The following is a 20864-nucleotide window of genomic DNA, read 5'->3' on the forward strand; positions in this document are numbered from 1 at the left end:
CAGGTTTCTTTTTCCCCCCTCTGTTTACTCATTTTCCCCAGCATGTGCCTGGTTTTGGGGTGCTTCCTGAGCTTTTGAGTTTTATTGGGACACCTCCACAGGGACCTCAGTGTGTGAGGCTTTGACTGCTCTTCTTGTCTGTGAATGATCACAAGCTCAACCCTCTGTCATGGGGTTGGGGGGTGGGGTGGGGTGGGGTGGTGTCCTTGTTCTATGGGAGGCCTAGACTGCAATCAGGATCTGAATGTAGTCAGAGCCACAGAGTCCTGTTCCAGGGACAGAGGACAGACCTTGGAAGCCTCCCTCCTCTACTCCCTTGCCTTGGGAGGGCTGAGCATTTAGGGTGCAGCAACTTGGAGGCTCCTGCTTACTGGCTCCTGGGCTTCTGTTTCCTGTATCTGGGTGCACTGACTGCTGCAACTGCACTGATGGCCTGGGCTTCACATTCTGGCAGAGGTCTCCCTGCTGATCTTCAAAGCTGTGCTTTATACTCCCTGGGGCACAGGTCAGGAAACTGCTTTTGCTGCTGGGAGCCAGGGCTCCCAGGTACCCTGGGGCTGTTTCTGGGAGTTGAGGTTTCTTCACTCTGGCAGGTCCACCTCTCTAACCCCATGGAACAGCATTTTTTCCACTATTTTCCAGGTTACCTTGGGCTGGAGAATTGCCTCACTGGATCTTTCTGTGGGTCCTGCCTCTCAGAAATTAAGTTACAGTCATAATTTTAAGATTTTTGAAATATTTTGGATAGGGCACCTAGGAGAGCCTCTTCTCCTGCCACCATCTTGGCTCCATCTCATTACTCTATTTCTTAACCAATACCGGGCAGTTTTGATGACTGCCCATATACAGTACAGTTTTCGCTCTGGTATAGTTAAGCCACTTTCCTTCACAGTTATTTTTCATCAGTTTCCTTGATATTTTTGATCTTTTGTTGCTCCAGATGAATTCTAGTTCAGTAAAAGTTATTTGGCAGTTTGATTGGTATGGCACTAAATAAGTAAATTAATTTGGATAGAATTGTCATTTTTATTATATTACCTTGAGTTAACCATGAGCAATTGATGTTTTTCCAATTGTCTAGATCTGAGTTCATGTGAAAAGTATTTTATAATTGTGTTCATACAGTTTCTGGGGCTTGTCCTTGGCAGGTAGATTCCCAAGTATTTTACATTGTCTACTTTAAATGAAATTACTCTTTCATCTCTTGCCCTTGGGCTTTGTTGTTCACATACAGAAATGCTAATCATTTATGTAGGTTTATTTTATATCCTGCTACTTTGCTTAAGTTGTTGTTGTTTCAAGTAGTTTTTAGATAATTTTTTTAAGGTTCTCTAAGTATACAATCTGCATAAAGTGAAAGTTTTGCTTCCTCATTGCCAATTCTGATACTATAATGAATCCTATGCAATAATGGATATCCTCCTGATTTTATTGGAAATACTCATTGTTTATCCCATTATATAATATTACTTGTTAATGGTTTTTAGATACATACTGCTTATTATTTTAAGGAAAACTTTATTTATTTATTCCTACTTTCTAGAGCTTTTGATAGAAATAGATGTATTTTGTCATACTTTTTCAGTATCTACTGAAATAATCATATATTTTTTCCTTGATTTTGTAATAGATATATTCAATTTTATTGAGTGTTTTTCTAAACTGAACCATCATTGCATACTTGGTAAAGATCCTACTTGATCATGGTGTATTCTCCTAGTAATAACTTGCTATAAATTCTTTGTTAAAATTTTATAAAAGACTTTTTCTTTTAGGTTTTTGCAGGGCAATGGGGTTAAGCAGTTTGCCCAAGGCCACACAACTAGGTAATTTCTAAGTGTCTGAGGCCGGAATTGAACTTAGGTCCTTCTGACTCCAGGAGCCTGTGCTCTACCCACCTAGCTACCCTGATAGAAGATTTTTTGCATCAATGTTCATTAGGGATATTGATCCATAATTTTTTTTGCTTGATATGACTCTTCCTGGTTTAGGTATTAACACCATATTAGTGTCAAAAAAGGAGTTTGGCAGAGTTCCTTCTTTTTTTTTTAAATTATGTAGAATTGGAATTAAATATTTGGTAGAATTCATTTGCAAGTCCACCTGAACCTGCCTGGAGATTTTTTTCTTAGGGAATTTGTTTATTTATTTATTTATTATTATTATTTTAGCTTTTTTCAAGGCAGTGGGGTTAAGTGGCTTGCCCAGGGCCACACAGCTAGGTAATTATTAAGTGTCTGAGACTGGATTTGAACCCAGGTACTCCTGAGTCTAGGGCAAGTGCTTTATCCACTACACCACCTAGCTGCCCCCTTAGGGAATTTATTGATGGTTTCTTCATTTCCTTTTTCTGAAATGAGGTTATTTAAATATTTTATTTCCTCTTCAGTTAATCTGGGTAGTTTGAATTTTTGTAAATATTAATTTCATTTAAGTTATCAAATTTATTGACATACAGTTGGGCAAAATCTCTTTCTCACTGATGGTGAGTTCACTGTTTTCATTTTTGATACTGGTAATTTGGCATTATTCTATGTTTAACTTTTTTTTCATAAAACCAACTCTTAGTTTTATTTATTAGATCAATGGGTTTTTCTTGCTTTCAATTTTATTAGTTTCTCCTTTGATTTTTAGAATTTCTAATTTGATATTTAATTGGGGATCTTTAATTTGTTCTTTTTCTAGTTTTTTAGTTGCACACCCAATTTATTGATCTCCTTTTCCTCATTTTTATTCATATAAACATTTAGAGTTAAATTTTCTTTTAAAAACTGCTTTGGGGGCAGCTAGGTGGCACAGTGGATAAAGCACAGGCCCTGGAGTCAGGAGTACCTGGGTTCAAATCCGGTTTCAGACACTTAATAATTACCTAGCTGTGTGGCCTTGGGCAAGCCACTTAACCCCATTTACCTTGCAAAAAAACTAAAAAAAAACTGCTTTGGCTGCTTCCTTTTTATTTTGGTATGATGTCTCATTGTTATTTTCTTGGATGAAATGATGGTTTATTTCTATGATTTCTTTAAAAATTATTTGTTTTCAATTAATTTTTGTTTTATCTTTCCATGTTTCTTTATTACATGCAATTTTTATTGCATCATGATCTGGAAAATATGCATTTATTATTTCTACCTTTCTGCATTTTATTGTAAGGCTTTTATTCCATAGTACATGATAAATTTTGGTATAGGTGTTATGTATTGCAGAGAAAAAGGCATATTCTCTTCTACCCCATTCAGTTTTCTCCAAAGATCTATCATATCTAAGTATTTTAAGATTTTATTCACCTTTTTAACTTTCTTCTTGTTTCTTTTGTGGTTAGAGTGATCTAATTCTGAGAGTGGGAGTTTTAAGCCTATCTGTCTTGTAATTCAGTTTCTCCTCTAAGAATTTGGATACTATACCACTAGGTGAATATTTATTTAGTGTCTTCATTTCCTATGGTGCCTTTAAAAAATTATATAAGGTAATGGGGTTAAAGTGACTTGCCCAAGTGAGGTAATTATTGTCTGAGACCAAATTTGAACTCAGGTCCTCCTGACTTCAGGGCCAGTGCTTTATCCACTGTGCCACCTTGCTGGCCCCAATAGAATAGATTTTTAAACCCAATTGGGACTATATGTTATTCCCTCTCTAGGTCAAATCAATAGAGGTGGTATAGTTAAGCCACCTTCCTTTACAATTGTAGGATTTACTCAGTATTTATACCCTTCCTTCTTTCCCTCTAGTATAAGAGGTCATTGTGCTTCTTCACCTGGTGTTATTTACCCACTAATGCTTAGCCTTTTCCCAGTAAAGTCCTTCTTTTTATATTTTTAATTGTTTTAACCCTGTCTTGCTCTTAAATCCTCTTTGTCAAAATAAATTTCTTTTATCTGACCTGATAGAAGTACTATTCTCAAAGGTAGGTTGGTTGATTGTTTGATTGATAAGCAGCATTGCCTTATAAGTACTAATACCTTTCCCTCTTCTGTCTAATCAGAAATTCACTTCTAAAGAGTCATGAATCACATCAAATGATAATCACTTACACCTTACCTCCTTTTCAAGTACCCTCTATGTACACAACATCCTAATCAGCCAAAGCATTATGCAAAGCAAAATCATTTTATTTTAACCATTTCTTACTACCCCCCCAAAAAACTCCTTCCAATTATAGCCAAAATGTCAAGCAAAGTAAAATCTCTTCAAGATGTTTCCCTGTCTATTTCCTCCAGTGTATTCTCCTTCTCTATGGTATTTCAACCATAGCCCTACAACTCTTCTCCAATCAAAGTATACTCTATCCCTTTAACCCTCCAACCATGCTATTAAAACTAAATTAAGGATTAAGAGAAGATTACTCCTAATCTCTTTTTGTCCAGTCCCTCTAAGTAACACTCCCACCTTCTGCCCCTATTGTACAAACCTCTAGGGATCTAGTATAGTAAGGTCATTTCTGATTTAATTATGTAAGAACCTCTAAGTACTCTCAGGACTGGGACACCCAGAAAAATTCTCTTTTAAGAACTTTAGAAATGATTGTAAGGCATGGCAGTCACTGGTACTGGACCACCCAGCATAGGGTACTCTCATATGAGCCCTATGAGTAAGGAAGAATTAAAGTAGCTCAATGGATACATGCGATACATAAGTTTAGGGTGTTTATCTGACTATTTGTGCCTGATCTGTGGTAGAGCATTCTGAGCTCAAAATGGTCTGTTCAACCACAGTCAGACACACTGTAATTTGTTCCAAATATAGTGATGTCATTTTGTTCTTCTTTGATAACTAAGTATAAGAACCAACTGCACTTATATCCTTTTAGTATATTTCCTTCAACTATATTCAATCTTTTACCTATCTAAGAGAAATACCATTTTCAAGAATTCCAAGTGTAATTCCAACCCTTGTAGGGTTGTGTACAACTTAATGTTTTTGACATTTGTTTCTTTCCACCTTTCTTGTTTACATTTTTATGGTCCTTTAATCCTTTAATGTTGAAGCAGATAAGTCCTGTGTAATTTTGATTATGCTTCCCTTGTATTTAGATTGCATTTTTTGGCTGCTTGCTGTATTTTCTCTTTCATTTGAGAATTCTAAAGTCCTTGAAGTTTTAATCCTGGGGGTCTCTTTCTGGAAGTATTCTGTGTATTCTTTGAAGAACTATTTTGTCTTCTTGATCTAGTATATTGGGACAGTTTTCCATGATAATTTCCTGAAAGATATCTTCCAGGATCTCTTTTTGATTAGTAGCCCACCAATTTGTAAATTATCTCTCCTGGTTCTATTTTCCAGGTCGTTTGTTTCTCCTAAAAGGTATTGTATGTTTTCTTCATTTTTTAAAGCCTTTTGCTTTTCTTTGATGGAATCTTGGTGTCTCAAATTCATTAGTTTCTATTTGTCTAGTTTTAATTTTTAGTTTTATTTTCTTCAGTTAGTTTTTGTGTTTCCTTTTCCAAGTGGTTAATTTTACTTTTTGCTAAAAGCTGTGTTCCTTTTCCATTTGGTCAGTTTGAGTTTTAGATGAGTTTCATTCTTTTTCCAGGTGGTTTTACTTTTAAAGGAGTAGATTTCTTTGGTCAATTTTTCATAATTTTCCTGCATGGTTATCATTTCTTTTTTCTATTTTTCTTCTTTCTTCTTTGGTTTTTAAACATTTTTTTTAAGTTCTATAGGGTTGGTTTTAAGTACCAGTTCAGACTCCTTTGAGCCTTCCCATGTAGGTATTTTGTCTCTGCCTTTTCTTCTGAGATGGCATTTTTATCATCTCCATCTGAATAATAGCTTTCTCTGGTTAGCGCTTTTTTGGTTTTCTTTTTTGCTCATTTTGATTGTTGAGATATGCTCCTTGGATACCAAGCTTTGCCTATGCAGAGGTTTCTTTCCTTCTTTATGCTCATACTCTGCCATGCAGTGGTTCATTCCTAACCTAGTCCAATCTGTTGCCCCAGTATTCTGGGGGTTCAGACTTTGGGGATGGGACCCTCCCTGTTGGCCTGCTATCTAGCTGGGCTGAGACCTGGGCTGCTGTCCAACTGCTGGGACCTAGGCTGTACTGTGGTTGGAGGCCTTACACTGGCTTTCCTGTTCTCTTGCCTAACTGGGCCTTATTTCCCCTTTCCCCCAAAGAGAAAGACCTTCACTGATGATCCTCCACAATGTCTACAACTAAAAACTTGTTTCCATCTTTTTTTTTTCATGGGACCTGTACCTTTGTTGAGGTTTCATTTAACATAGTATAGGGACCATGCTAGGTTGCATCTTGGCTCTGCCTGGGAAGTCCTGGAAAGGACTTTAGGGAAAAATAGTATTTCTTGATATTTTCCAATTTATTAAAAAGATTTTAAAAATATTCTTCTGTGTTATAGATTATTATGAATTCATATGTATCTTAGTAAGGATCTGTGTTTAATGTTTCATTTACATTTCCTCCCTAGACTCTGCACTTTGCACCCAAAAGCTGCTTAATGAATATTTGCTGAATGTAATAGGGAAGAAAACACAGCTTAAGTCAAGTTAGAAGCCATAGTTGGAAATAAAAGAAGTGAATGCCTTCTATGAAGGAGAAAGCATTGGGGGAAAAGAACAGCAAGTTAAGGACTGTCAGAGGGAGAAGGAAGAAATGAAAGAAATACAGAAAAAGAGTTGAAGCAGAATGAGGCTAGTGTACTATCCTACTATATTGCTAATATAGAAGTCAACACTCTCAAACTGTATTAGAATGCTAGGGGAAATGAGGATAGACAAAAGACCTTGGATGGGTAAAATCTTCTTGCTGCTTAGAATATAAGCCAGTCTAGAGTTGAAGAGGATTAAGGATGGTTAGGAAATGCAAGAAAAAAGTAATAAATGTCAAGAATTAGAACACTTTCTTGTTTAGGAAGAAATGGACTAAATTATCTCAAGCCCTAACTGTGAATTAATGGACCAAACATGAGGAACTGAAAAATGTAGTCATTATTACACTACATTCTCATAACACAAATGTCCAACTGTTCAACCTGGTTCAATATCAGAAACTGATATGATTTTTTCAGTGGACATTAAGAAGGACAATGGGATCTTCCCATCTCACTTGTACTTGAAACTTTTCATTTGCTCATTTGTGTTGTCTTGTGAGCTGCTTAAGAGTGGGAGCTGTCTTATTTTTTTAAAAAACTTTTATTCCCAACTGTTAGCACAGTATGCACAGTCAACCTCGCTTATGGCAAATCGTCTTCACAAAGAATACTGTAGGTCAAGATGGAGCGCCATGTGCAAGGTGCTTACTGTGTTTATTTAGCACTTGTAATAGGTTGCTCTACACTGATTTTGAGACTTCATTCGCCCTGAAAGGCTTTGTCCTACTTACTGCATAATGTTGGGCTACACAGTTAAACTTGCTTTGAGAGCTCTTAAGTCAGTTCCTGCATGGTGTGTTAGGTAATTTTTGTCCTATTCAGCTAAGTCTCCTTAGGATTTTTTAAAGGAAATCATCATAAGATCATAGATTTATAGCTGTAAAGGGGAAACAAGACATAAATAACAAGGTAAATAAAAGATATATGACAGAGTAGATGGAAAGAAATCTGGGAGTTGAGTCTTCAAAAGCTGACTGAGTCTTCAAAGCCAGAGAAGCAAGTAGAGATAAAGGGATAGAACATTTCAGGTGTGGGAGATGGCCAGTGCAAAGACACAAGAGGCAATAGTTCTAGGATTGAAGAACCACTAGTAGGGCATATTGCTAGATCATGAAACACGAATGAAGGAATAAAGAGTAAGAAGCCTGAAAAGATTAGAAAGGACCACGTTATCAGGAGTGTTCAATGTCAAACAAAGGAGGTTATACTTGATCCTGGAGCCAAAAGGGGGCCATTGGAACTTAATTGAGAAAGGGAGTCAACAGACCCATCCTTTATAAAAACCAACTTGGTGGTTGAGTGGCAGATGGATTGGAGTGAAAAGAGACTTGAGATAGGAAGACCAGTTAGGATAGTGCAGTGATCTAGGTGAGAAGTGATGAGAGCTAGATCTAAAATTGTGGTGGAAACAGTTGAAAGAAGGGAATATATACAATAGCTATTATGGAGGAAGAAAAGATGTGGCATTGGACTGGCTATGTGGGGTAAGTGATGAGTCAAGGGTGGTAAGCCTTAGAAGATAAATAAGTCTGTCTTGCTCTTACTTACTTACTCTAAGAGACCAGAAGGATGGTGGTGTTTTCAACAGGAAAAGGGAAGTTTAACAGAAGGTAGAGTAATGGTAACAGTGGGGGGACATAGATAATAAGTTCTGTTTACTTATGTTGAGCTTGTAATTCCTATGGAATATTAAGTTCAAGATATCCAAAAGGTACTAAAGTAACATAGACCTGGATATATCAATTACCTAAAGACCTTTATTATTCATCTTTTTTAAAAAAATTAGGGCATTTACTCATTTTATAGTCCTGCAACATCTTTCTTGTTGCAGCACAATTTTTCATTGAAATCACATATGCTCTGTACTTTGTCATTTTTTTAAAAAACCCTGGCCTGGAGATTTCAACTTCAATGTGGACAGCTGAGTGCCTGATTATCTTACTGTATTCAGCTTCCTCTAAGCCACATTTATGCTGCTGCTTCAGTCCAAAGATCAATGAAAAACAGGATGAAAATGCCATTAAAAACTATTAGTTCTGATTTCTTTCATTATTAGTTTACTTGTGTAAAATGAATGAGCTGCCTAGAGCATCTCCTGTTGCCTTCTAGGGATATTTTTAAAAGACATAAATTTAAATATCAGAATTTACTAATTTCTCTTCCTATAATGAAATGCACCAAACTGTCTGGAGTAGAAGAGGGTCACATTCTTCAAGGTCAGGTATCAGGAAGAAGTCCAGAGTCATTCACTAGTTGGAAGGAAGTAGAGTGGGGGAGAGGATGATTTTGTGAACTAGGAGTCAGAAATCTGAAACATAGCCCTGGCCTTATCACTAAATTACTATTGGATCTTGGACAAATTACCTTATTTTTCTAAGCCTCTGTTTTGTATGTAAAATATGGAGGGGTTGACTTAAATTATAAAGTCCTTTCTACTGACTGTAATAGTCTCAGAGGACACAGATTTAATTCAGGTGGGATTCAGTGGAGCAGCACACCACCAGGTGGGAATAAGGAGATGATACCCAGCATGGGCTCACAGAACAGTTCCTCCTCACTGTTCCAGAGAACTGGAATGAAGGAAGCTGTGTGTGATCAAATGGTGGTGGAGTGAGATGATTCCAGTCATCCAGAGTGCCAGTGGAAAAAAAATGTAATTATCACTAATTTCTAGATACAAAGGAAAAACATCACAACAAGAATATCTTAAACTCCTAGGAGTTTATCTGAAAATGTAGTTTTCAATATTTTGACTTCTCAGAAGTATAGTGATAGTAATATTACTTTTTTTGTCCTAAAAAAGTGACCAAAGTCACTTTGCTAATTGTGACAATTTGTCCCTTTCAATAGTTAAGTGGACTCCTACAAGTCTGTGTAAGAACAGGTACAGAGACACAAGCCAAATTTACCTCTGTGGAACTACTAAGGGAATATATCTCGGTAAGAAATTATTCTAATGAGTGCTCAAAAGTGAGACAACATTTTAACATTTGCAGGAATGCATTGCACTCAGATCATTTGCATTTTTGTTCAGTGTTTACTAGTTGGTTAATTATTTTGCATCCTAGACCTGCATTCCTGAATCTTCTGACCCCTTCAAATCAAGGAGTTGTCCCAAAGACTGGCCAAACCGAGGGGAAATCACATTCAAAAATTACCAAATGAAATACAGGGAAAATACCCCTCTTGTTCTCAATGGATTAAATCTGAATATCCAAAGTGGACAGTCTGTTGGTATTGTTGGAAGGACTGGTTCTGGTGAGATAATCACGGTTTTGTTTACTTCCTGTCTATACACTTGAGATTGGCTGGGTCACCGCTATAATGATGGACAGTGGTGGGTATGTTGGAGATCTATTTATATACATGTATATGTAATATGTATGCATATATATACACATACAAACATATGAAATACCAACACACACATACATACACCACTGTCCAAGGTTATTATCACATGTATGTTTCTATATATATTTTCTCCTCTCCTATACATTATAGACTTAATACCTGCCTACTCGTTTTCTCATGCATATAATTGATTTCTGTCCCTATTGCTATACTATGACTCCATTTTAAAAACCAATTCCCTTCCTTAAATGTTCAGATATGATGGAAATCTAAGCTATCTGTTTTGTAACGATTTTTCTTCCCCAGGAAAATCTTCATTAGGAATGGCCTTGTTTCGACTAGTAGAGCCAACTGCTGGCACAATTTTTATTGATGATGTTGACATCTGCACTATTGATTTGGAAGATCTTAGAACCAAGCTCTCTGTGATACCCCAGGATCCTGTCCTGTTTGTAGGTACAGTAAGGTAGTTGTTTTTTTTTTATCATTGCATGTTCATATTTTCAGATAGTGAAACCAGACTGGCCAGAAACTTATCAGACCCCACCTTCCCCCAGTGTAGGGTGATACAGTCTGAGAGGAATCACTACTCTGGTGGCATGCTTCCCACTGGTAAGTGTGGCAGGATTTGCTAAGAAAGACCAATTCCTATGAACTGAACAGTCAGCCAGACACTGCAGACAGTTGATCTAGCAAGCACAATCATTATACTTGCCCCACTGTATCACACTCATCCTAACATTAAGGTGAAATAAAAGAGGCAAAACTGTTTTGACCAATATGGTTACTATAATTACTACTTAACAATCACTACTAGCAAATAATTCACTCCCAGGGATAAGAAGCTGACCTCCTTGAGAGTTCATTAATTTTTTTAAAGCTTACTTCAGGTACCATTTAATATACTGGAATAGTAATAAGCTGAATTGTATTGGAATGAACCTGACACAGGATTACTTTGACTGAATGAAGCAATGCTTTCCTTTTACACATCACCCATGATCTGTATACATAACTAGGTATTTATATGTTGCCTCCATTAGAATATATTGTCTTTGAGAGAGGGCTATGTCATTTTTGGGGGGGGGAGGGGGGAAGAAGCGGGCTTTTGTTGTATCCTTGGTGTTTAGCATAATGACCAGGTATGTTGCTGTCCAGTTTTTTGATCATGTCTATTTCTTAAAGTTTGACCAAGTTCATGTTTGTTATTTTCATGATACTATCTTATCATTCTATCCTCTTTCCCTTTACATCAGGGTCTTTTCCAAGGTACATATCTTATTATTATGTGGCCCAAGTATTTCAGCTCGGTTTCAATATTTGAACTTCTATAGTAAAAAAAAATCTGAATGTATTTCTTTAAGTCTTGACTAATTTGATCTCCTTGTTGTTCCAAAGGATCCTCAAAAGTCTTCTTCAGAACCATAGTTTGAAAGTATCAGTTCTGTGGTGGTCAGCTTTTCTTATAGTCCAACTCTCACAATCATAAATTGCTTCTGAAAAAGTCATAGCTTTTCCTATACAGATCTTTATTGGCAAGGTGATATTTCTACTTTTCAATATGCTGTTCAGATTTTCATTCCTGCCAAGGAGCAAGTATTTTTGTTGCTGTCATCATTTGCAGTGATCTTTAAGGTGAAGAATATAAAATCTGACATTGCTTCCATTTCTTTTCCCTCTATTTGCCAGAAAGTAAAGAGATCAGTTGCCAAGGATTTGTGGTACTTGTTTTTGTTTTTCTTTATGTTAGGCTTCAAGCCAATTTTTAAACTCCTGTCTTTCACTTTCATCAAGAGGCTTCTTAATTTCTTTTTCTGCTAGCAGTGGTAACATCTTGAGTTTATTGATAGTTCTCGCAGTATCCTTAATTTCAGTCAGCCTGCACATTGCTATGATGTACTTTGCATAGAAGTTAAAGTGACAAAATACAGCCTTGTTGATCCCCTTTTCCAATCATAAACTAATCAGTTGTTACATATTCTAACAGCTGTCTCTTGACCTGAATAAAGGTTCTGCTGTGATCCACACAGTCAAGCACTTTAGAGTAGTTAGTAAAAAAAAAAACCACAAGCTTTTCAGGAAATTCTTTACTTTCTCCATAATCCAGCTAGTTTGGCAATTTGGTCACCAGTTCTTCTGTCTCTTCGAAAACAACCCTTTTCTTGTAATTTTCAGTTCATCAGTTGCTGAAATCTAGTCTGCAGAATCTAAAGCATAACCTTGCTGAGCACAATTGTTCAGTAATTTGAACATTCCTTGGCATTGTCCCTCTTTAGGATTTGGTCATCCTGTGTTCAATGTTTTGTTTCCCAAATTTACTGGTATATTTTGTAGCATTTTAACAAGATTATCCTTTAGTGTTTTAAACAGCTCAGCTGGAATTCCATCACTTCCACTAACATTGTTAACAATGCTTCCTAAAGCCCACTTGTCTTTAATTTCCAGGATGTCTGGTTCTAGATCAATAACTATACTATCTTGGTTATTGATAATATTTTGTATATTCTTTTTTTTAGGGTTTTGCAAGGCAAACAGGGTTAAGTGGCTTGCCCAAGGCCACACAGCTAGGTAATTATTAAGTGTTTGAGACTGGATTTGAACTCAGGTACTCCTGACTCCAGGGCCAGTGCTCTATCCATTGAGGCACCTAGCCACCTCTAATATTTTGTATATTCTTGCTACTTCATCTTAATCTCTTCTATTTCTGTGAAATTCTTACCATTTTTTCATGAAACGTACCCAAGATCTTTCATTTTTTTGAAAAGATCTCTTTTCTTTCTCACTCTAACAGTTTTCCCTATATTTTTGCACTGCTCATTTGAGAAAAACCTTATGTCTCCTTGCTATTCTCTGGGATTCTGCATTCAGTTGAGCATGTCTTTGTTTTTTTTGTTTTTTGTTTTTTTTTGCAAGGCAAATGGGGTTAAGTGGCTTGCCCAAGGCCACACAACTAGGTAAAGTGTCTGAGGCTGGATTTGAACTCAGGTACTCCTGACTCCAGGACTAGTGCTCTATTCATTGTGCCTCTTAGCCACCCCACCAGTTGAGCATATCTTTCCCTTTATCCTTTCCTTTTCACTTTCCTTCTTTCCTCATCAGACAATCATTTTGCTTTCTTGCTCTTCTTTTTCTTTGTTGCTACCTCCTGCACAATATTGAGAACCTTTTTCTATAGTTCTTGAGGCACTATCGACCAGATTTAATATCTTAAATCAATTCGTCATCTCTACTTCATATTCATAAGGTATGTTGTTTAGGTCATACCTATGTGGTCTGATGGTTTTCTCTTCTTGGTCAACTTAAGTCTGAATTCTGCAATAAGATGCTAATGCATTCCAAGGGCTTGTTAAATATTTGTTGACTGATTGAATTAATTTAGTAATTCATCAGTCACCCAAAGATTCATGTAATGTCACAAATTATATATAAAGTACTTTGTAACTGAAACATTAGTTAACAGTGAACTACTATGATTACAGAGATCATGCCTCCACATTTTTTTAGGATTTTTTTGGGGGGAAGGCAATGGAGTTAAGGTCACACAGCTAAGCAATTATTAAGTGTTTGAGTCTGGATTTGAACTCAGGACCTTCTGACTCCAGGGTCAGTGCTCTATTCATTGAGCCACCTAGCTGCCCCCCACATTTATTTTTGACAAAAGTACTAGACTGGAAGGTTACAAAAATGGCTTGGACAGGATATCCAGATTTTAGCAAAACATATATCACAATTTCTCATTAAAGCAAAAACAAGATAGGAAGATATGATTGATAATAGATAGTTAGGAGAATTAATAAATGGTCAAATAACTGGCCCCCAAATGAGATCTTTGAGGGGATTAAAAAGAAGTCCTAGTAGAATGCTACAGGGAACTCTCCTTGGCTTGTGTTCTGTTCAATATTTTTGTCAATAACTTACAAGACAGAATAAATAGCATACTTATCAAATTTATAGATGCCATCAATTTGTGAAAGACAACTAATATACTAACAGATAGGACTGGGATCTAAAAAAGGCCTTGACAGATTGGAATGAAGGGTTCATATAAAGAAATATAAGATAGATGTTACTATCTTTAAAGTGACTAACTTTAAAGGTTTTCAAAGTATTATATATATGCATATTTTATATATATATTCCTCATTTCTTCCTCTCAAAAACCTCATAAAGTAATTGTCAAAGGAATCATTACCCCCACTTTGCAAATGAGAAAACCAAATACTAGAGAGCTTCATTTACTTGTCCCTGATTATCCAGGTCAGAGGCAGAATTCTAACTTGAATCCTTCTTGCTTCTAGGTTGACTTCTTTTCTGTTAGGTGATAATTCACTGAGGAAAAGATCTGAATGGGTGTGTGTGTGTGTGTATGTATGGGTGGGTGGGTGATTACTATGAATCAAGAGCAAGATGACAGCAAATAAGAAATTTAAAAAATCCCAACATCCAGTACAAGGGAGGTATTAAGTCCGTGCATTCTCTTCTGGTAAAAATACTAAAGAACTTTCTTCAGCTTTGAGATCAATTGGGACACATTCAGAAGATGATTGGGATGAAGGGACTGGAAACCATGAAAAATGAGGAAAGATTGAAGGAACTGATGCTGGATTTGAAAAAGGTTATATTAATTATCTTTAAATACATGAAGAGCTATCATTTAGAAAACACAATGGGATTAAGAAGTATCTCTCTGGATACCAGAAATAGAATCAAGAATTGCAAGATATGGGGTAGCTAGGTGGTGCAGTGAATACAGCACCAGCCCTGGAGCCAGGAGGACCTGAGTTCAAATCTGAACTCAGACACAATAATTACCTAGCTGTGTGACCTTGGGCAAGTCACTTAACCCCATTTCCTTGTTAAAAAAACAATTGTAAGATATAAGGAATCAAACTTGAGGGAGAAGTCTATAAATCAGAGTTGTCAGCAATGGAATGAACTGTCATATGAGGCAGTGAGTGTCTTGTCTTCAGAGGTATTTAAGCAGAGGCTAAATGGATCACACATACATCTACAGAGAAAAAAGGGACCTCAGAGATCAATCTATTCCAATCTCTTTATTTTATCGATGAGTAAACTGTGAAATTAAACAACTTATTCAATATCCTACCAAGTAGAAAGTATCAGAGGCAGGATTTGACCCAAAATGTATAACTCCAGACTTAGCATATTTTTCACTGTAATAAAATGAAGTAGAGAGGATTATTTTAGTATTTGAATAGAAGCATGACTAGATGAATCCTAGGGTTGTTTCCAACTGTCTTAATTCTGGAATTTATCAAAGAGCCTTTAAGATGTGTGCTTTATTGCTTCATTGAGGTGCATCAGTATAGCATTGTGAGAAGCTAATTAATCTAATATTGATAAAATATTATACATTCACTTATTTTCTGTTTCCAAAATGTAAAGAATCACAATTAAATATATTTATAAAATAAACTAATTGACCATCCCTTCACTGTAGCACAATAAGTTTTCTCTTATTTTATTAGATTTAATTTGGATCCTTTCAAAAGTCACACAGATGAAGAACTCTGGCAGATCCTGGAGAGAACTTTCATGAAAGATACAGTATGTTTCCAGGCTATAGCATTTTTTTTTACTGATAATTATATTACCTCTCCCTGGCTCCACAGATATCCAGCCCAAGATTGTGCTGATTTTCTTGCTTTCACTATAGTTAGCTAATTCAGTATAATCTGCAGAGACTGAAATGTCTAAGGGAATACAGCTAGTTTTAGTGGTTCAGACTGGAGGCAGCAGGTGTGCGGCCACATCAGGGATCTTTGCTTCTCAGAGGTATTTTCTTAACTACAAGATTGGCATTTCCATTGGACACTTGCTTTTGCGAATCAGAATTATTTCTGGAGCAACCATTTTTACATAAATGAGCTATTCAAATGGAATGATGATAGTCTTTCTCTGCTAACCAGAGAAAGGAAGCTTCCTGACCCTCTATCCTAGCACAGCCACTGAAAATTATTTCTAGTGGTGTATAAGTTCTCCAGAACTTCAGATTAGTTCTTTGAATTGGGGCATTTGGATCACATAATACATTTGAATTATGAATGTCTAGTTACACCCTGGTCATTTTTCTTATGCATGTTTGAAATATTTAAATAACTGTTGTTTGGTATCTTCTTCTGAATGTTCAGTAAAATAAAACATACTGATGAATGCAGTAGGGGTGGCAATCAATAAACACCAGCAATGACAATTGTATAGATCATTATTGTAAATGTGACGATTTACCATGTTTTATAGATAATGAAGCTCCCAGAGAAATTACAAGCAGAAGTCACAGTAAATGGAGAAAACTTCTCAGTAGGGGAACGGCAACTGCTTTGTATGGCAAGAGCACTTCTTCGTAATTCAAAAGTAAGAAAATAGTATGGAAAATTGATTAGCCATATTTTGGATATTTCTAACAGGGATGCTAGAGAGGAGTTATAGCAGTCTGTTTGCTTTTAGCAGAGACAGAACAAATGGAACACTTTAAAATGGAGCATAGGCTTCTGAAACAAGGTTTTTGTGGGTATGTGGGTGGGATAAATGGACAAAGGCACCATCTTCTCCTGTACCTCCTCTCAGGAGCCCAGCTTATATGTCTTTTCTATTCTTCCAAGTAGTTCAGGTTGTAGTTCTGCTTCTGAAGAGTTGGGAGGCCCAGTAAATATTGTTCAAAGATGTTATGAGAAATTTAGGGTGTGAGGAATTCATAATTCTAGATTTTTCTCAGGAACCTGGTCACCTGTTACTGACAACGGAAAATATTACTATTACTTTCAAAGACTTTTTTTCCAACCTACCCCAGCATTTCTGTGATAAAAATGGACATTTCTATAGCACTATAGGTTTACAAAGCACTTTCATGTCTATTAAATCCTTGTTCATCAAAATAATCCTATAAAAGATACAGGACAAGTATTATCAACATCATCATTACCATTTTACAGACTAGGATATTGAGGTTCAGAGAGATGATGAAGTAACTTGCCCATAGCAGAACTGGGATTTGAATCCAAGTTTCCTGACTCCAAGTCCAGTGTTCTTTCCACTACTTCATGTCACCTAGTCATTGATAAAGACATATTAAATAATAGTATTGTGTTGATACCAATATATCATTTCTATGGTCAGAATAAGATATTTTAAAAGGAAATTAAATGATTTGAAATATTGCATAATTCCCCCCAAGAATCATTTGAACAAAAACACTGGCCATTTCCTTCCAGAACTCTAAGTTGGTATAGAATAATTTTAGAATCTATCTTTCTTCAACAGATAGTTCTCCTCGATGAAGCCACTGCTTCGATGGATTCTAAAACAGATGCCTTAGTTCAGAGTACCATTAAAGAAGCCTTCAAGGGCTGCACTGTTTTAACCATTGCCCATCGTTTAAACACAGTCATAAATTGTGATCGAGTCCTGGTCATGGATAGTGGGAAGGTAAAGAAAGTCCCATCTTGATTCACTTACCAGAAACAATATTAGTTTATGGCTTCATGTTAAGAGATTTTTTCTAATATTTTGGTCCTTGTTCTGATTTTCAGGTGGTTGAATTTGACTTGCCAGAGGTTCTTGCTGAGAAACCAGATTCTGCATTTGCAACATTATTAGCTGCAGAAAAAGAAGCCTGACAGTAAAGAGCATCCTGTGGGTCCCCATCATGTGATGATAGAGAAGGACAATGTGTGAAATGAGAAGGAAATTAAGTCAATTCAAAAGTCCAGTGTCCAGGAATGCCTCTTTCATTGTAACTTTTATGGGAATAGGGGTTGATCTGCAGAAAGCACTCAGCCCCACATGACTGATTGTGCAGGGATGAAAACCACCTGGCTCTCCAAGTACAGCCAATGTCTCCTTACATCATGTTGGGTTTGAAGTTGGTACTGGACCATGAAAAGAAGCAGACAGAGCTAGTAGACAGTAGCTAGCCCTTCATCTACTAAAATTCCAACTCTATATTCCTACTAATTCAATTTTATTTCCTGAAAACAGAAGTACTGCTAACAGAAAACAGATTGGGGAAGTGTCTAGATAGAGGACTTTTACAGGTTTCCTTACATCAGAGGAAAAGACTGTTCTATTTAAGCTCTAATTCACTTTTCTCTTGACTGTGTAGCATACAATAACTACATGGACCTGTAGCATGAAAGTCTGATTACAGTGTTAGAAATAAAATCATCCTGTGTACTCTATTAGTCAGAATAACCTGGAAAACAAAAATGTTGGAGTTTATATATAATTGATATTTTTATATCTTCTTTATTTGGACATTAAAATGCAGTAGAGAATTAAACTATTTCAAAATGTTGCTTCACAATTATTTTCCTGACAATAATCGAACTTTTGTACCATTTCCTCTTATGGAATCACACTGATTTCTCCATTATTCAATAACTTACTCAAGTTTTCCTAATAAAGAATTTTCTTTATGACTTCAAGGTTCCTTGCAGCTGTGACAGATACACTAAAAATGCCCTCCAAGTGGATCAGAAAGTGACCAGTTCTAATTCATTGTGACATTTAAAAAGAAATAGTAAATATAAAATGTTTTTGCAATATTTATCAGTGACAGCTTATTTTTTTTGTTTGAACAGCCTACTGATAGTTAACAATAGTTTCTCACACATGGTTATGCTATGGTGACAATGTTACTTATTACATTAATTGATGTCTTAAAGATTTTCCTCTTAGCTACATCAAACTTTTATCTTATTGTATTGAATACAGAAGGGAGTGTTTTCAGCAGCAAAAGATTTACACCAAGTTCAATCAAAGCTGAAAATGACAAAGTAGAGGAGACTCAATTCAAATGCAGCTCATGCCAAGGAAAATGCCTCTCCTCCAAGTTCTGAATCTTCAAGGTGAAAGGACATAATGTACCTTTAAATGGTCCACTGCACAGGGAACAGCTTTCTCCCTTGGTTTTTAGTCTTGATTTTGAGGTCAAAACATTAATGCAGTTCAGATTAAAGAGGTTACAAGTTTAAGCCAATTACAGTCAATCAACTTGACAGATACCCGGCAACTCCAATCATTTCAATAAGCAAGAAGTTCTGGTTATGATACATCATCAGAAAAGGGATTCCATTCTCATCAGCCAAATGCAGGTCAGTTTGAGGTCATTTTAATTTTCTCCTAACTTGGTACCAGGAAAACAATTGGACCATGATTTTCAGAAGGTTTCTATAAGTCAATGTTCATCGAGCCTCTGTCCATTCTCTTGAATCCACTTTCTTCATAATTGTTTCTAAAAAATGACTTACTAGATATAAAACATTTACTTTCTGACTTCCACTGAACCACTACCCAGATCAGAGGAGAAACTCACAACCAGTTACAATGTATTGTCTTTGATGTTTATTGTTCTTAGGCAAGGGTATTATCAGGGTCCTTTTATTACTGACTGCAAGAGTTCTGTGATAAACTTTCTGACAAGGACTCAGCTGTTGCTATGCTTGTGACACAAGAATCACTACTTAGTCCTTTGCTATATCCTATTCCTAAGACCTCAAGCAGCTTATAGCATTGCCTAACATAGGAAACAAATTTGACATTTGACACAAATAAAACAGAGGGACACAACTTGCCCAAACTATACTAATAGACATGCTCCTACCTCTTTTTACTTTTTTCCATATAATTCATTCATCTTTATGATCATATGAAGTCCAGTTCAGAGGCCTGGACTTTGATTGCAAGCTGCCTCAGAAGGAAACCCTTATTAGGGACATGTTGAGTCCATGGACTCCCTCTTCCCCAGGGGAGCCTTGGAAAGGTGAGACAAGGGAGACAAGTACTCCATCAAGATCTCCAAGTGTTCCAAGGTCTCCATTTATTGAACCAAATATCAGTGCTTAAATACCTCCCACTCCCATGGTACTTAGTAAGATAAGGCTCTGGTGCTCAAGGACACCAGGTGAAGATAATTTACAGTGCTCCCATACATAACAGTCCCTAACATATCCCCCTTCTTGTCTTTTTTTTGAAACAAAATTATTACATAATGAATGCCACATAAATTGTAAACAAAAGTTAAAAAATGTCAATGGTAAAAACCAATATTCCTAAATTTCTTGAAATACATTTTATCCCCAACTTACAAAGATTATAGTTTTTTCTTTTGCCAACAAAAACATTTCAAAGCAATCAAATTCAAAATTCAAACTAAAAGGAGTAACATTTAACTTTACCTATTTCAGAGTTTAGACATGCACTCTCAACACAGAAAACAACTCTTCTGTATTTCAAACTTATCAAAGTGAGATTGTAAAACAATTACATTGCCCACCCTACCCTGCCCCCTCCCCAAACCAGGAAGAAGACATGGGGGTCACTTTATTTCTAGAATAAGTTTTTGGAGGAGTCTTGTCCTTGTAGTGAAGCCTACATTCCATCTGAGACATAAGTTTGAGTTTCAAAGTTCCAAAAAGAAAGATTTCCCTTCCCCCTCTTCCCTCCCTCTGCAGAGGGTAGAAATGGCAGAGAATGAGAGAAAGCCTTTGAAACCACTTAAGATGTTGACAGTAAAATCTGAAGTTGTTGTACCCCATGAACAACAGTTAACACCATTATGGAGAGTGAAATTCATTGCAGGTGTCAAGGTCTGCATCAGGGTCTGTGACAACAATGAGAAGTTTCTAAAGTTGCCCGTAGGTTTAGGGGTTTGGATCACAGCAATCAGGGAAGCAGCAGCAAGCAAAAGGTAAAGCAAGCAAGTCCTCTGAATCCTGTTCACGGTGCTGGTACCCACTCCTGCTGAAGAAGAAACTCCATCTCCTGCTGCACTGCCCAGAGATTCCACTTCCTGCTTGCTTCTCAGTGCTAAATACTTGTCATCTCACTTTCTCTTTACTTAATGCTAACTTACTTTCCCTGGTTCCTTAATGCTGAATACTTGTCTTCTCA

At 36.5% G+C, this 20864-nt stretch overlaps 1 protein-coding gene across 8 annotated transcripts in view; it reads left to right on the forward strand.

The window, feature by feature from the left end:
* The window catches only part of ABCC12 (ATP binding cassette subfamily C member 12), a 105718-nt gene extending 87234 nt beyond the window's left edge, over positions 1 to 18484 (forward strand). For 6 of the 8 annotated variants that reach the window (XM_074211405.1, XM_074211404.1, XM_074211407.1 and 3 more), the window contains 7 exons: positions 9450 to 9539; positions 9668 to 9857; positions 10260 to 10419; positions 15443 to 15521; positions 16215 to 16328; positions 17235 to 17399; positions 17504 to 18484. In XM_074211405.1, the coding sequence (XP_074067506.1) occupies positions 9450 to 9539; positions 9668 to 9857; positions 10260 to 10419; positions 15443 to 15521; positions 16215 to 16328; positions 17235 to 17399; positions 17504 to 17590 (885 nt within the window). In that variant the 3' untranslated portion in view covers positions 17591 to 18484. Of the gene's footprint in view, positions 1 to 9449; positions 9540 to 9667; positions 9858 to 10259; positions 10420 to 15442; positions 15522 to 16214; positions 16329 to 17234; positions 17400 to 17503 lie in introns of those variants that run through there. The other 2 variants (XM_074211406.1, XM_074211408.1) reach the window with 2 other exon arrangements.
* The last annotated feature ends 2380 nt before the right edge of the window (positions 18485 to 20864 follow it).

This window comes from Macrotis lagotis, chromosome 1 (genome assembly GCF_037893015.1).
Source record: "Macrotis lagotis isolate mMagLag1 chromosome 1, bilby.v1.9.chrom.fasta, whole genome shotgun sequence".
Lineage (NCBI taxonomy): Eukaryota > Metazoa > Chordata > Mammalia > Peramelemorphia > Peramelidae > Macrotis > Macrotis lagotis.